Source organism: Athene cunicularia (genome assembly GCF_003259725.1).
Source record: "Athene cunicularia isolate RWA chromosome Z unlocalized genomic scaffold, athCun1 chrZ_part1, whole genome shotgun sequence".
NCBI lineage: Eukaryota > Metazoa > Chordata > Aves > Strigiformes > Strigidae > Athene > Athene cunicularia.
Window position 1 is genome coordinate 26,698,643 of NW_020799142.1, and position 14,128 is coordinate 26,712,770.

At 53.6% G+C, this 14,128-nt stretch overlaps 2 protein-coding genes across 3 annotated transcripts in view; one reads left to right on the forward strand and one right to left on the reverse strand.

The window, feature by feature from the left end:
* Positions 1 to 596: 596 nt before the first annotated feature.
* ENHO (energy homeostasis associated) lies at positions 597 to 2,344 on the forward strand. The gene has a single exon (XM_026865446.1). It carries the CDS (start codon positions 925 to 927, stop codon positions 1,108 to 1,110), a length of 186 nt encoding a protein of 61 aa, XP_026721247.1. The 5' UTR covers positions 597 to 924; the 3' UTR covers positions 1,111 to 2,344.
* A 1,042-nt stretch (positions 2,345 to 3,386) lies between these two features.
* DNAI1 (dynein axonemal intermediate chain 1) overlaps positions 3,387 to 14,128 on the reverse strand; it is a 150,862-nt gene continuing 140,120 nt past the window's right edge. For both annotated transcript variants that reach the window (XM_026865439.1, XM_026865438.1), the window contains one exon: positions 3,387 to 3,652. In XM_026865439.1, coding sequence (XP_026721240.1) covers positions 3,548 to 3,652 — 105 coding nt within the window. In that variant the 3' untranslated portion in view covers positions 3,387 to 3,547. The remainder of the gene's footprint in view (positions 3,653 to 14,128) is intronic.

A 14,128-nucleotide genomic window follows, 5' to 3' on the forward strand; every position in this document is an offset into this window, starting at 1 on the left:
GAGCGGAGGCAGGTAGGTGACGCCGGGGCCCCGCGACGGGAGGGCGGGTTCGGCGGGACCTGTTGCTGCTGGATGCCCCGGTACGGGGCCGGGGGCTCCGCTGGCGTCCCGCTCCTCGGCGGTGGGATTAGGGGCGCCGGGGACCCCCGAAGTCGGGGTTTGCCCGACGCGGGTAACAAGCACAAGCGGGGGCTGCCCTGACCCCCCACCTGTGCCCGCCCAGCCGCTCGCCCCGTTTTGGGGTGCGGGACCTCGCAGCGGGATGCAGGCGGTGGCAAAAGCAAGTGGAGGGTGGAGAGGGGAGAAGACCCGGGCCAGGGCCGCCCCGAGTCACCCGGGGACGCCCCGGGGATGGGGGAGGGTTTGGGCTGGGGGTGAGGCGATGGATCTCCCACTGGGGGCACCGGCTTGGCGGCGCTCGCAGGGGGCAGTGGGGGACAGCTGGGGTGTGGAGTGCTGGACGGGTCCCCCAAACAGCCGCTGACCTGAGAGCTGGCTCCAGACCCCAGCAAAGCCCCTTGGGCGCTGGGCTCGCTGCCCGCTGGCACCCCGCAGCCCACACCGAGGGGCTTGGGCAACCTGTCCCCTCGTGCCAGTGGTGACGGTGACTTTCTCCCTTCCAGGTGCAGGACGGAGGAGCGAGGTCCCCGTGTCCCCGCTGCCCAGGCAGAGGAAGGGAAGCCAAGAGAAAGCTCTGATCAGTCCTTCCTGGTGTCACGGTGAAGCCCAGGACACGGCTGCGAGTGGCCGAACTGTGACAGAGTGACGCCGTCCCTGCTGCCCACCTGGCCCCATCTCACCACCGCCGTCCCCTTTGTCCCCCGCCAATGCCGGCAGGCGGAGGCTGCGCACTTGATCGCTTCACTGGCATCCCAAGCGTGGGGCCGAGCTCTGGGCCCCTCTTTTTCCTGTGGGACGGGGGCAATGGGGGCCGCTCTCTCCACTGGAGCGGTTGTGGCAATTTCTTTTAACTGTATCATTGCATTGCTAATCCTCATCCTCTTCCTCATCCTCTGCAAGGCCTGCAGGACCCCCTCATGCCCCAAGAAGAGTCCATCTTCTGATGTAGATGAGGCAAGGAATGAAGAGAAGTACCTGCTGCAGCCCTGAGCTGCCTGGGGAGTCGGGCACCCGGCTGTGCCGAGGGAGTGACGCCAGCCCAGATGCTTGCGTGGGGACTGGGGCACTGGACCAGGCACGATGAGAGCAGAGGGGACGCCGAGCCGCTCGCAGGTGCCGTGATGCAGGGCACAGCCCTTCGCTGGTGTGGTTTTGGTGTGTGAAGTCCCTGCAGATGCCCACAGTGACCGTGGGGATGGAGAGACATCGGCCAGGATGTGCGATGGGGACAATCCTGCCTGTCCCAGTGTCCAGCAAACACAGCAGGAGCCCTGACCTCGAGCACACCCCGTGTTTAGGGACAGCCCATGGGCTCCTCCCTGCCGCTGGTGGCCGGGGCCAGTGGCCACTGCGCTGCAGACCTCAGCAGGGCTGGATGGGGGCTTGGAGAGGGGAGGCAGCGGGGCTAGCGTGGGCATCTGTCTCCGAACGGGCTGGCTGCCCCATGGTGGGATGTGCCTGAAGGGGACCAGTCTGGGTGTCTTTGGGGGTGGCCCTGGGGTGCCATGTACCCCCAGCCTCAGGAGGGCATTTGGCACCCATCTGCCCCAGCAGCCAATGTAATGAGCCACAGGAGGGTCTGCATGGTCTGTCCATTCATCCCCCGGTCTGTCTGTCAGTCCCCTCCAGCTTTAGCACCGACACTGCTCGGCAAACATCCCTCCTCCTCACTGGGCACGTGTCCCTGCCTGCTCTCCTGCCTGCTCCCAGCCGACGCTAGCTGGTGGGGTTTGACCTGCCCACGGGCAGCAGATGTGCCCCCGTTGGCATCCCCATCCCCACTGAGAGCAGCCTGGGATGTTTTTTTTTGCCAGGGAGCTGGGAGACACATGGGGAGATGAGGGTGCCTGGACAAACAGCATTTCCAGCCCCATCGCTCCCCGGGAACCACTGTGGCTTTGCGGGGAGGGATGCTGGTGGTCTGGCTTGTCCCCAAGCCTGTCAAGCTGCATTCTCCTGCCGTGCTTGCAGGTGATGTGGGTTTTGGACAGGCTCTGCCTGGTCCATCCTAGAGCCCAGCAATAGCCAATGTCCGTGCTGGCACAGCCACTGCAGTGAGGGGACAGAGGGATGGGCTGTGCTGGGAGGGACACTGACCAGGGTCCCTGTGCAGGCTCGGACAGGCCTGGCAGAGCCTGCGGTTCCTCCCCTTGTCAGGTGTAGCTAACGCATCCCTTTGCAGCATTGTTTTTACTAGACTAATAAACCAATCGTAGGACCCAGGCAGTGTCTCTGAGCTCTGCCCAGTGCCTGAAAAATTTAGCGGAGGGGACACATCCTGCCTGTCCCGCGGGGCGGAGGAGCGGCTGCCCCAGGGCTGGTGACCGATGTCACTGCAGGACTGTGGGTGTTTTGCTGGGTGATGGTGACAAGAAGGGCTCATGTCTGCATCCCTCTGTGGCTTTTAAATTCTGGATGAGAAACACGGCTGGGTACTCCAAGCCTGCAGCGTGTCTGCCCGGGCTGGGGGCACGTGGCTGTCAGCAGGAAGCACCCCCTACCCCCAGTGCTGGAGGCACTGGAGAGTTTCCAGGCTGTGGCCTTAAGTTACAGGGATGCTTGTGGGGGACACAGGACAGCTAAGTGGACGGAGGAGACCGTCCACCACTCCTGCCCGGTGGAACAAGCGCCGCTGTTCCCCAGTCCTGGCAGCTGTGTGCAAGGCTCCAGCGGTGACAGCTCGTCCCTGCTCATCAGCATGCGGCAAGGCCACCGCAGCCGTGTAGCAGCTAATCCCTCTGCTGCAAAGCGCTGGAGCGGTGGGAAGGCTCTGCAAACCCAGCGCCCAGCCGTTCCTACAGCCACCAGCTGGGCAGAGGTGGCTAAGCACCCTCTGCTGAACCCACCCTGGGGAGAGGGGAGCTGTGAGCATCCCGAAGCTGGTGGCCAGCAGCTGCTGTGATACCCTGGCTGGAGTGATGGCACGTCTTTCTCCCACAGCCATGGGGGGGCCAGGCCAAGTCCTCAGACACCCTCTGGCTTAGGCTGCTGCCCTAAAATCCGGGGGGCTGTGTGTACCTGACGCCACAAATGGCTGTGAGGCTGTAGCTCAGTGCTCAGTCTCTCTGGCAACCACTTATGGTGGGACTGGCTGCCATTAAGCTGCAGGCCTGAGGTTTCCTGAGGGCTGGTGGGACCATCCCTTCCCTGCCCTTCATGGGGCTCTCACCCAGTGCAGGCCCAGCCAAGGGCGGGGAAGAGAGGAGGGCTGTGTGGCTCTGGGGGACCAGAGCTGCCTGACCCCAGAGAGAACTGTACACCACGGCTCTCCCAGCATCTCTGTTTATTTGTCCAGGCACAGAGGCAAAGTATTCCCACTATGCAAAGAGTGGGTGGCACGGGGCCCATGGCTTGCATGCCAAACAGCTGCTGATCAAAGCTGGGCTTGTTGGGCCGGCAGCCCCCAGCACAGCCATCATTCCCCCGCTCACTTCCCTGCCTTAGTCTCCGGATCTCTCACCAGGTTAAGTAGCTTGTCCAGCTTTGCTATTTCCACCTCGGGGCCCTTCTTAACCTCCTGGCCTTTCTTCTCCTGCAAAGAGAACAAAGCGGGGCAGAGCTGTGAGCAGGGAGGACCATGGAGATGAGGAGAGGTCTGGTGCAGGGAGAGCAGCTGGGTTGCTGTATCCCAGCTCTCATCCCCTGCTGGGGACTGATCCATGGGGAGTGCACCTTCCTGTCCTGTATTTCAAGCTCAAGGTGCCATGGGATATGTAAAAGCCCTCACGGGCTGGGTAAGGGTGGTCAGGAAGGGTTTGGGGCATACCCGGAGCATCCCATGGGACAGCCCTGTGCCTCACTGCACACTGCTGTGCCAAACCCAACACATGCCCCAGCATGGGCAGGAGGACAAGCCCTACCCACAGTCCTGCAGCACATGATAAAACCCTCCCAGTGCCTCCCACTGTGGGTGCTGGAGAAAACTCCCAGCATCTTGGGAGAAATCATGTAGCATGAGGGAAATAAGCCTGTCCAGTTCAGTCCTCACTTGGGAGCAGCAGGAGCTTCCAGGTCCCTGCTAAGGGTACCAGTGCTACCCTTGGGGCAGGGCATGTTCCCCCTGCTGTGGGCTGCAGCATCAGTGGATTGCTCCTTCCAGAGCCTGGGGGCTTTGGAAAAGGAATAACTGGGTCTGGGCTCTCCAGGTACATATCTTGGCAGACACAGCTGCAGCAGAGGAATTTTCCAGCCTGCATTTAGCCCACCAAGCCCTCCTGCAGCTGAGCATCTACCCTGTGGGGTTCCTTCAAAACAGCACCTGCCCAGTCGCCACATCCTGTTGCTCTGTGCTGCATCTGCTCACAGCCTTCCCCTTCCCCAGCCTGCTGGTCTTGCCTTGCCTCGGGATTTGGGGGGGTCCCTGCTCTGGGAAGGTCCCCTGTGCTCAGCATGTCTCTGGGCACCCCAGAAAGCAGATGCCAAGCACAGGAGAGTGGCAGGGTTGGTACCCAGTCTGGCAGGTGGGCTTGGGAGAGGTGGCAGTGGGTCCCCAACCTCATGACACAGCAAGGGGGAACATCACCAGCTGGGCTTGGAGTCAGCCTGCAGAAAGCTGCTGTGCCAGCTCCTCCTGGCATCCCCAAAGCACAGCCTCTGCGTGGGGATGCTCTCAGAAGGCCAAGGAGTAGCATGCAGCATCTGAGCAAGGAGGTTGCCTGCTTTCTTCTCTCCCCGCTTAGAAAAGATCAATTCTCCACCTTCTGAATCAGCTCCTCTAATGGCCCCAGGTGCAGCAATTACAAACACACACCTTTAGCACTGGAAGGAAACACCAGGGCACAACAAAAAGAAAGTTGTAGGGCTGCAGGGATCTTGCTGCATTTCTCTAGCAAACCTGGGCATTGCTGAAGGCAATAATGGTTGAGAAAGAAGTCCCCAGGGATCTTCTCCCTCATCCCACCCAGCACAACTCTGCCAGAGCAGAGGTTTCTTCTGCTGCTGGAGAGCACGGCTTTGGTGAAAGCAGCCCTGGGTGGGGAATGGGGACATTTGGAAACCAATCTGATCCTGAGAAGGCAGCCCCACTCCTTGCCTAAACGTTGGGATGAGCTGAGGTTGGTTTTATTTACTGAGTCCATTGACTGCATGCCAGGATGGTGCTGGTTTGTTATTAATGCTACTAACTGAGCAACGCCCTTGGTGGCTCTGGTCTGGGCACTGGAAGCAATGTTTGTACTAACGGCCCACGTCACAGCCAAGCATCTCTCTGAGCAAGAGCATCGGGATAAACACAGCTGCTTGGGGTATTTCAGGACTTAGCTATTTCTGCAGAAAAGCTTCTTTGCTGTCTGACAGCATTCAAAACATTCCCTTTGGCACCCTGTGTTGTACACAACACCATACACAGGTCCTTGGGACAGGCTAAAGAGGCAACTGCATTTGCTCAGGTAGGAAAAGCTGGAGCCATCTCCCATCAACCTACATCCATCCCAAACCCTTTGCTTTCCCCACTGGTAGGGTCAGGGAGGGTCCCTCACTGATACCCTCCAGGTAGTAATGCCAGGTCCATGGTGATCATGTCTGACCCTTGCTGAAGTCACCAGCCACAGGCAAATCTCAGCTCCTAGTCAATGAGTTGTGTCCCTAAAACCTCAACTTTCAGCTCCTTTGGTGCTTTTGAGCAAGCTGCAACAAAGCCACACGTAAGCTTGTAATGAGCCGTAACCGAACCAGAGCCCTAATTTAACGCCACATAACCAGGCAAGCAGGATTACACAAGGAAGGAAAATTATAATGTCCTTTCAGGGGCACTGGAATGGAAAGTTTCCCCTTATTCCTCCATCTGCTTTTCCCGGGGCGCCTGTGCATGTGAGCTGGCCAGGCCACTGCAGGCTGGCTGACGGCACCACCACAGCACCGCAGCATCTGCTTGGATACACGTGGCAGCATCCTACAAATCCAGGGGCTTCGCCTGCATCAGACCTCTGAGGAGCAGCCCGTCTCAGAGCAGAACTGTTGCAATTTCCCCGAGCATGCGCAATGCAGGGAAACATCACCTCTGCATGTGGCTGCTGATGGGCCCTCCCTCGCAATGGATGCCACGGCCAGGTGTAGAAAGGGCACTCATGGGGCTCTGACACACAGCATGTAGCTGAGCCCATCCTCCCCTGGCATCCCTGCTTACATTACATCCATGGGGCTCATCAGGAGCTGAGAGGGAGCCGGGGCAGAGCATCCCCCCCATGGAGCTGACAGATGCTGAGGAGTCTGCAGAGCTGTCTGTCCCTGCAGAGCTCATCAAACGGGTACCGGAGCTGCTCACAGCAGTGTTTGCATCGATTTTATCATTAACAGGTCCCAGCAGGAGAGCAAAATGCTCTTGGCTGAAGTGGTGATGAGGGACATCTCACAAAAGCTCACGGCAGGGGCAGAAATGGTGCTGCGTGGGGATGGACTCTGCTCCTCTGATGGAGCATGACCCCAGGGACATGAGATCTGGAGGAAACCCCCTATATATCCCCATGCTTCTGTGTCCATGGCCAAGTCCCCCACTGACTTCACACTCCCTTTGCCTTATGCCTGGGCTCCTCTCTGGCTCTCCAGGCAGGGAAACTGAGGCATGGGACTTCTGGTCCTATAGGCAGTGTGGGCAAAACTGTTGCAGGACCCTTGATGGTCCTCTCAGCCCCAAAGGTGAGTACTGACACTGGAAGAGGAGCAAGAGGTGGAAGATGACTGAGGCGGAGTCCCATGGGCAAGGGCAGAGTGAGGACAAGGATGAGGGTGAGGTGTGGCTGACTCCAGACCTATCACCCTGGAAGACTCAACCCCAGCCCTCCCCATGCTGGCACATACCAAACTCTACATCCACGATATGGGAGTCATTTAAACTAGATTTCCTGTGTCTTGGCTGATGCCTTCATTCCCTAGCTGAACAGCAAACTGCCGAGTTAATAAAACTCTCCCATAAAAGCCATGATGCTGGCACTTTTCAGCATCTTTTTTTTTTTTTTTTTTTTTTTCCCAGTGGTGGAATAATCATAAAACATCTGCTGTAAGGTTTCGATTAAACAAAGCAAAACATGTTTATGTTTTAAAGTAGCGAGGAAGTCAACCATGCTGGCATGAACATAGACAGAAAAGTCCCCATAACCTCCCTTGGAGCAGAGGGGATCCTTCCCCCTGCTGAGTCTGGCTCTGCCCTGCTGTCACCATGACACTGATAGTTGCAGTCTCTGCCATTCCTGACAGGAAGGGATTTCTGGGCACAGCCATGCTGGGACAGGATCTGGCCACTTTATAAAGCAGCACAAGTGACTTAGGATGGCAGCTTCCCATGCAAAAGAGCCTACAGACAGATTTTGAGGGGGTGAGAAGTTCCAAGAAGTGATCGACAGGGCTGCCCAAAACTCCCATCCTTATTATCCTCAGTGGGAAGGGGCACCCAGCCTACCAGGTCTTCAGAGACCATTTCTTGTTTCTTCTACCCTGCGCAGGGGTAGGTTAAGACAACACCTCCAGGGTAAGGGCTCCTCTATTAGCAAAACACACCAGCAACAGGTCTGGCAAATTCAGTGAATGAAAACAGAGACTTCCCTGGAGTATTTCAGTTGGGAAGATCAAGGAAACCCAAACTCCTTTGTGAACACAGCAAAATTATCCTCATCGACTCCCTGAGCCACCAACCAAGCATGCATCAGCAGGGGTGTGATATGACCTGCAGCCCTGAAGCCTTCCAAAACCTAGCCTGTCATGGTCCTATTGCAAATCGATGCTGTTATATAGAGGCTGAAGCTGGAGTTACGCTGAGCTGGGGATGATGTCTGTGCCAGGACCACTTCTGGGCTCTCAAGAAGCCCATTTACATACAGCAGCAACATGCTTATCAACCACAGAGAGCCTTGAGTCATACTCACAGCCTGATTTGACAGTGTTGCTCCTGGCCCATGGAAGGATTAGCTCACAGACTGGAGATAAGGATTTAGGCTTATTTTGCTACTGTTTGGAAATAAATGACGCAGGAAATGTTCTGCTTGCAGGGAATGAAACCAGCAGAAAAGCCCAGGGGATGGCTGGGTTGTTCAGGCGTCAGCAACCACACAGGATCATTGCCCTCAAAGATACTCATTCCTCCAGCTTCAGCTAAAACCTGTACTGTTCAGGGCAAGCACCTCTCTTCACTCCAGCTCACATATTCGTCTTGGAGATCTCTGCTAACATCTGCACCAGATCACACCAAGGCACAGCAGGGCAGACAGGTCTTGCGGCTGCAGGTGACCTGCCCTTGCTTGCTGGAAGTGACCAGTGAAGCCACTGGAACCACTGAAAACACACCAGAGTGTGGCTCAGCAGCACACATCTGCTGGTAAAGGCACGGGAAGAAAGGTCAGCCATATCCAATAGGCAGGAGGTGCAAACAAAATCTATCAGACCTGGAAGGGGCTGGGAGTATCACTGGGAATAAACCAGAAGGAACTGGGTGATGCTCAAGATGTGGGTAAGGATATCTAAATAGTGGGTACTTGCCTGCAGCACGCTACAGGGCTGGCTGTCTTACAAACACCCCTGGGAGAGTGGAGAGATTGTTCGATGGAATGGATGAGCTCTGCAGCAGCAAAGAGCTAATAGCAAGGTCAAACCCTCATCCTTGCCCGTAGGAAGGACAGCCATCATCACAGCTCCGTGTCTGCTCTGCCAGAGGACGGCTGGGTCCCCACACCCTTTCTCACTCCCCTCACAGTGTTCTCTGGCCAAGCAAAAAGTGTGCACACAGGAGGAGCCAAACCCTTCCTTGTGGGTTTCAGCAGGCTCTGGCAAAGCCATGGAGGAGTTTGGTTTTTGCTTTCGTGCTAATCAGTGCTGTGGTACAATCTCTATTGACCCGTAGAAAGGAGCTCAAGAAATACTAAGCAGTGAGCCTCTGAAGCACGTTGTGGCAAGTTGTGCTAACAGGATTTAATGAAGCATCAACAGTAACCTCTGAAAGCACTTGCTAGCTGGCCTGATCCAGCTGTATGCCCTGGCTGAGCACGGAAAGCTGCTAAACAGCATATCTCATCTCACAGTGACCACAGCACAGAGCACGGCCTCAGTGGCCCCAGGCACAGGGCAGCATGAGGAGGGTGCTGGTGGGCACCACAGGGTGCAGAACAGGCAAGACCAGGCTCACCTAAGGGCTAAGAAAGTCTTAGCATCAGTCTCTTCTTGTGGGCTGCCAACAAAGCGATTTGGCTTCCAGCCACGCTGAATGTTCCCTGTTCTTGCTAACTCCAGAGCCATGAACAACGTCTCTTACACACCACTAATTAAGGCACCTAAATATAGCCGTAAGAAGACCACATTTAGCATCCATGCATGAAAATTCAGTGAGCAAGGCCAAGCTGAGTGCAGACAGGGTCCATGGCGGTCCCCACAACTCCTCCAAACTGGGCATTACAGTGACTCATTAACTCCTTCTGAATTTATCCCAGTACCAGCTGCAGAAACCCACCAAAACCATTTAAAACAGTCAGTCTTCTGCCTTTTCCATATCTGACACTTATGGGTTCAAAACAGGGATGTAGTCATGAACCTCGGTTCAAAATATCTTTAAAGTGAAGGATAAATTTTAAAGTTATTCAAAGACGTTAGGGTCTGAAATGGCCCAAATGAGCAAACACCCTTAGTTCTGCCCTGCACAGACACTGTGATTAGGAAGCATCAGTGTGTAGCTCCTTCAGGTGAAGATCAGCTTTGCCTTCAGGCATCGTTACCCTCTGTCACTGAGACAAGCCAATGGCAAGCACCTTGAACAGACCAGGCTGGTGAGAGGATAAACTCCTCACAAGGTGCATGGAAAAGATTTTCAGTTTCAGTTCACAGATTTAGTGCTAACCACTGAGAAACATAATTGTCTGCTCAGTGTGAAATATAATTACCCTCCCCTGACCCGCAGAGGCTTTGTAAAAAGACTGGAGTGGAGCAAAAACCCCAAATCTGGTGCAAACCACTGTTGGGAACAGGACAGAGGGAGGGGCTGGATTTTCCTTCACCTCCCTGGGGGACAGGCAGTGCACCCTCCACAGCCCTCAAACCCTGGACACAACCCTACTGGGTTCAGACTTTCTGCAGTGCCTTTGGGCTCTTCTGGATGGGATGGATTATTTTAATAAGCTCTTAGCTCTGCTCAGGGGAAGCCCTGTTACCCAAAGCCTGTCTACACGTGGTATGTTATAATGGCACTGGATAGACAGGCTGGTAGGGGCATTAGTGCCCAGTGTTTTAGCTCTGTGATCCCTCAGACCCAAGCAGTGGGGAGGAAGGAAGCTAGAACTGGTTTTTAGCTAAGATTGTACATACAAATCATGACAGGTAATACCTTGGCTTCTAGCTCAACTTCAAATATTGCTGTGATTCCAGTGAAACCCAGAGACCAAACCTCAATGCAACCTAAACAGTGCTAAAAATTCCCAGCTCATGTGCCTACCTCAAGGAGCCACATCTGCATCACCTCTGTATGCTGGCTGGCAACCCTGCAGTGAGAGGCTTGGGCAGGGACAGCACCCACAGGCACGTACACCAAAACCATCCAAAGGGGTGTAATCGAGGAGATGCCTTGTGGTGCGCAGGGATGCCAGCAGTCTTAAGCTGCAGTCTTGATGCTAGCTGGCAGGTAGTGCCGTCAGCCACCCAGCATCGTTCCTTTATCACGCAGCATATCTCTTTTTTTCTTTTCTTACTTCAGCTTTACTTTAGCATTTTTGCATGACAGTTCAGTAAGCTGCTACAGATTAGAGTTTAATAAAAGCACCTAAACACAGATACGAGTATGCAGCTACTGCCATATTTTGGTACTGCTGTTATCTCATAGAGCATAGCATCTCATGAGAGATCATTCAGAGTTGTACAAATAGTATATATTTAAAAGTTGCAATTTTTCCAATACCTCTTTCTCTGGCCACCACTGCTAATAAAAATATATCCCCGGTAGTCACCTTTTAACTGTCCTAAGAAAGTCCAGCTGCTGTTTCTCTTAGTACCTTCTTTAAAACTTTTGACATGCCAAATTTTTAAAACAGTTCATAAAAATATTTGCATAGGAAATGTATTCTTGTTTGCTACTAACATGAGAGCATGTGAATACACTTCACCCTGGATAAATACAAGTACACTGGAAACTGAGTTGTGATATAAACAGAAGTAAAAATAAATGTCTTCATTCGCAGATGCCCCATGTTTAATAATATTAAATGCCAATGGCATGAAAGATGTATTACAACTGATACATTTCCGCTTACTGAAAGAGCTCAGTCTGCAATTTAATGTCAGGCCACAGTGCACTCTCCCTCTCTCCTGATCTCCATGACTGCACTTGAACTCAGGGGCGCTCCAGAAATAGTACTAGATATTTCAACTGCATGAACAACTGTGTCATCTTGACAACGCATTCTCATGTGTAGGTTTCATTTAAATCACAGTGCCACCTGGAGCAGGGATAGGAGGGGTTAGTCCACCAGTCCAACCTGGTCCATGGTGGGAGCAGCTAGTTCTAAATTACTTCTGACAGATGCTTGACCAGCACTTCACCCAGTCCCTGGGGGTCCCAGAACGATGTCCCCTGAGCAGTGGATCTCTCCCATCACCTGCATGGCCATTTCTTAACCTCCAAGGACAGTGCTGCCAACCCATCATCTGGTGATGGCTGCCAGCATGTCCCTCTCACACCCACTGAAACCTTTGCCCTAAGCCTTTTGCTCCTGTCTTACAACCTGAGAGCACTGCCTTCCTCATCCTGCCAGCCCAGGGCCTCTTTAGGGGTACACATCTCCCTTCATCTCCCTGATTCCAGCCTCTCAGCTAGACACGTTGTCCCTGCTGCTCTCCCATTTCTCACATTCTTCAAGCCTAGTACCCCGAATTGGAGCTGAGGTTTTTACACTGAGAAGCAGTGCAGCAAGACCAGCTCATGTGTCCTGCTCACCCCTCTCTTGCCTGTGCTCTCCTGTACAGTATCTCTGCTATTGCAGGGCATTGCTGGCAAGTGAGATCTTTTTCTGTTCACCTCTTTGGTTGATTATTCCTATCTCCTTTCACTCTCCTCTTATTTTGCCTCTGTCCTTCTTGAAGTGTATCCTATTTACTTCAGACCGTGTCTCTCATTTACCACAAATTAAATGACTCGCACAGCTTCTCTCCACCTGCCACACAGGAAATGGTCAGGCAAATGATAAATGCCACACAAACACTCCCAGGCCTGGAAAACAGATACACTATTAGTCTGGACTATGTGGGACGTCACACTAAATCACATCTGCTATGACTGAGTTATGCTGCAGCATGCAAATCAAGGCTTAAAAGGGGTCAGTAAGAAGCTGGACACATGATGAACATGGGCAATCCTGCAGCTAGAGCTGTTTTCCTTCTCAGGATTCAACTCCATTACAGCAGCTGAGAAATCCCTTCCTGCCCACAGACAAGGCTCAGCTGTCACCACCACAGTGCCTCTTCATCCTGGGAGATCCTTGTTAGCAGCTTTATTGTTGTCAATCCTCTCCTGAAGATGGGCTTGGCACAGTGCTGCTTGATGGAGAGTGCTCATTGGTGCCCGTTGGGACATCTGTCTGAGCCCATGCAGTCTGCAGTGATGTTGAAGTTGTGTTACACACTCCATGTTCATGTTCACAGTGACACTGTACTCTCCGTAAGGGTCTGAGTAAGACCTTGCACAGAGAAGAGGAGGATTCATCCTGGCCTGACTGTGAATGCAGGGCCCAAGGCTTGCGTATCAGCCAGAAGCAAACAGGATAAAGCAATGCAGGAGACAGCTAGTGACATGCCAGGAAGCAGCGCAGGGAGTGCTCCTCTGAGGCATGAGCACCCATAGAGCACCTTGCTTCCACTGAGGGACACTGACAGCAGTGAGCAGATTTGCCCTGACCTGACCAACAACTGCTCTGTGGGAAGCAACCCGGGGTAGACCTGAATATCGGCTCCCTAGCACACAGTGAGGGGGATGGCAACAGGGCTGGACTTGGGGATGCTCCTGTGTCACATCCCACTCATACGAGGGTGACAAGTCACTCAGATTCATAAATCCCGAACGGAGTGGACAACGGTGAGACAAGTCTCAAAGTCCAAACATTTATTAACTTCCCACAAAGTGCTAATTGGATACATGATAATTGGCTAAGTATATAATGAGTTATGGCAAGCAATACAGTATGCCTTGTGTTACTTAGTGAAGGAAAAAGATAAAAAGAAAGGGAGATAGAGAAAATAGAGACATAGAGATCACCAGTCCATGCTCCTGCATCAGTCCTGCCAGTGAGGGTTCAAGGAAGCATCTGTCTTCCTCGCTTCACTTCACTCCCCTCAATATATACACACTTTCTTTGGGTCTATCTCCCAGGTCCACCCACATACCTGCTTATCCCATGTATGGGGAGGGGTAAGGTGCTTCGTGGGATGATGTCATTAGCATGATCTTGATAATCTCTTTTAGCAAATTCAGGGGTGTTAACTTTAATATGCATTTTGTGGATAATGAAGCAATGGTCATTCACTGGACAGGTGGCCCCTGAACCTTGACCAGATGCACCAGAGCAGAGCCCTCCTGTCTCCCCAGGGCTCCCTCCTCCAGCCCAGCCTGTGCTATCCAGGCAGCCTTATCAGCTCCAAACTCCACATGATCCACCCCGTGACTGTAGTTTTATTACTTGCAAGTGTTTGAGACATTCCTTAGCTTGGAGGACCTCCACTCCCACCCCCCTCCTTTATCTCTTTCTCAGGCTGTTTTCCTCAGTCTTTGTTTCTTAGAGGCCTGTTTCTTTCAGGATCTGTTTTTACAAGTCTCTCACATCCTGTCCCACCAGTAGACCCAGATTCCACATGCTGTGAGAGACGAGAAACCAGGCCTGTGAGAAACTACGACAAACAACCTGGGAAAGCAAAAGTTGAGGCTGATTGAAGAAATGTATCAAACACTCGCAAGACAAAACTATGAGTCCCAGGTGGAGATCGAAGCTGATAACACTGCCCGATGTATCTGGGGGAGAGAGCCCTGTTGAGACAGGACGGCTCTGCTCTGGGG

Excerpts from the sequence above, each read along its gene's own strand:
- ENHO (XM_026865446.1), top strand. The coding sequence starts at position 925 with ATGGGGGCCGCTCTCTCCACTGGAGCGGTTGTGGCAATTTCTTTTAAC.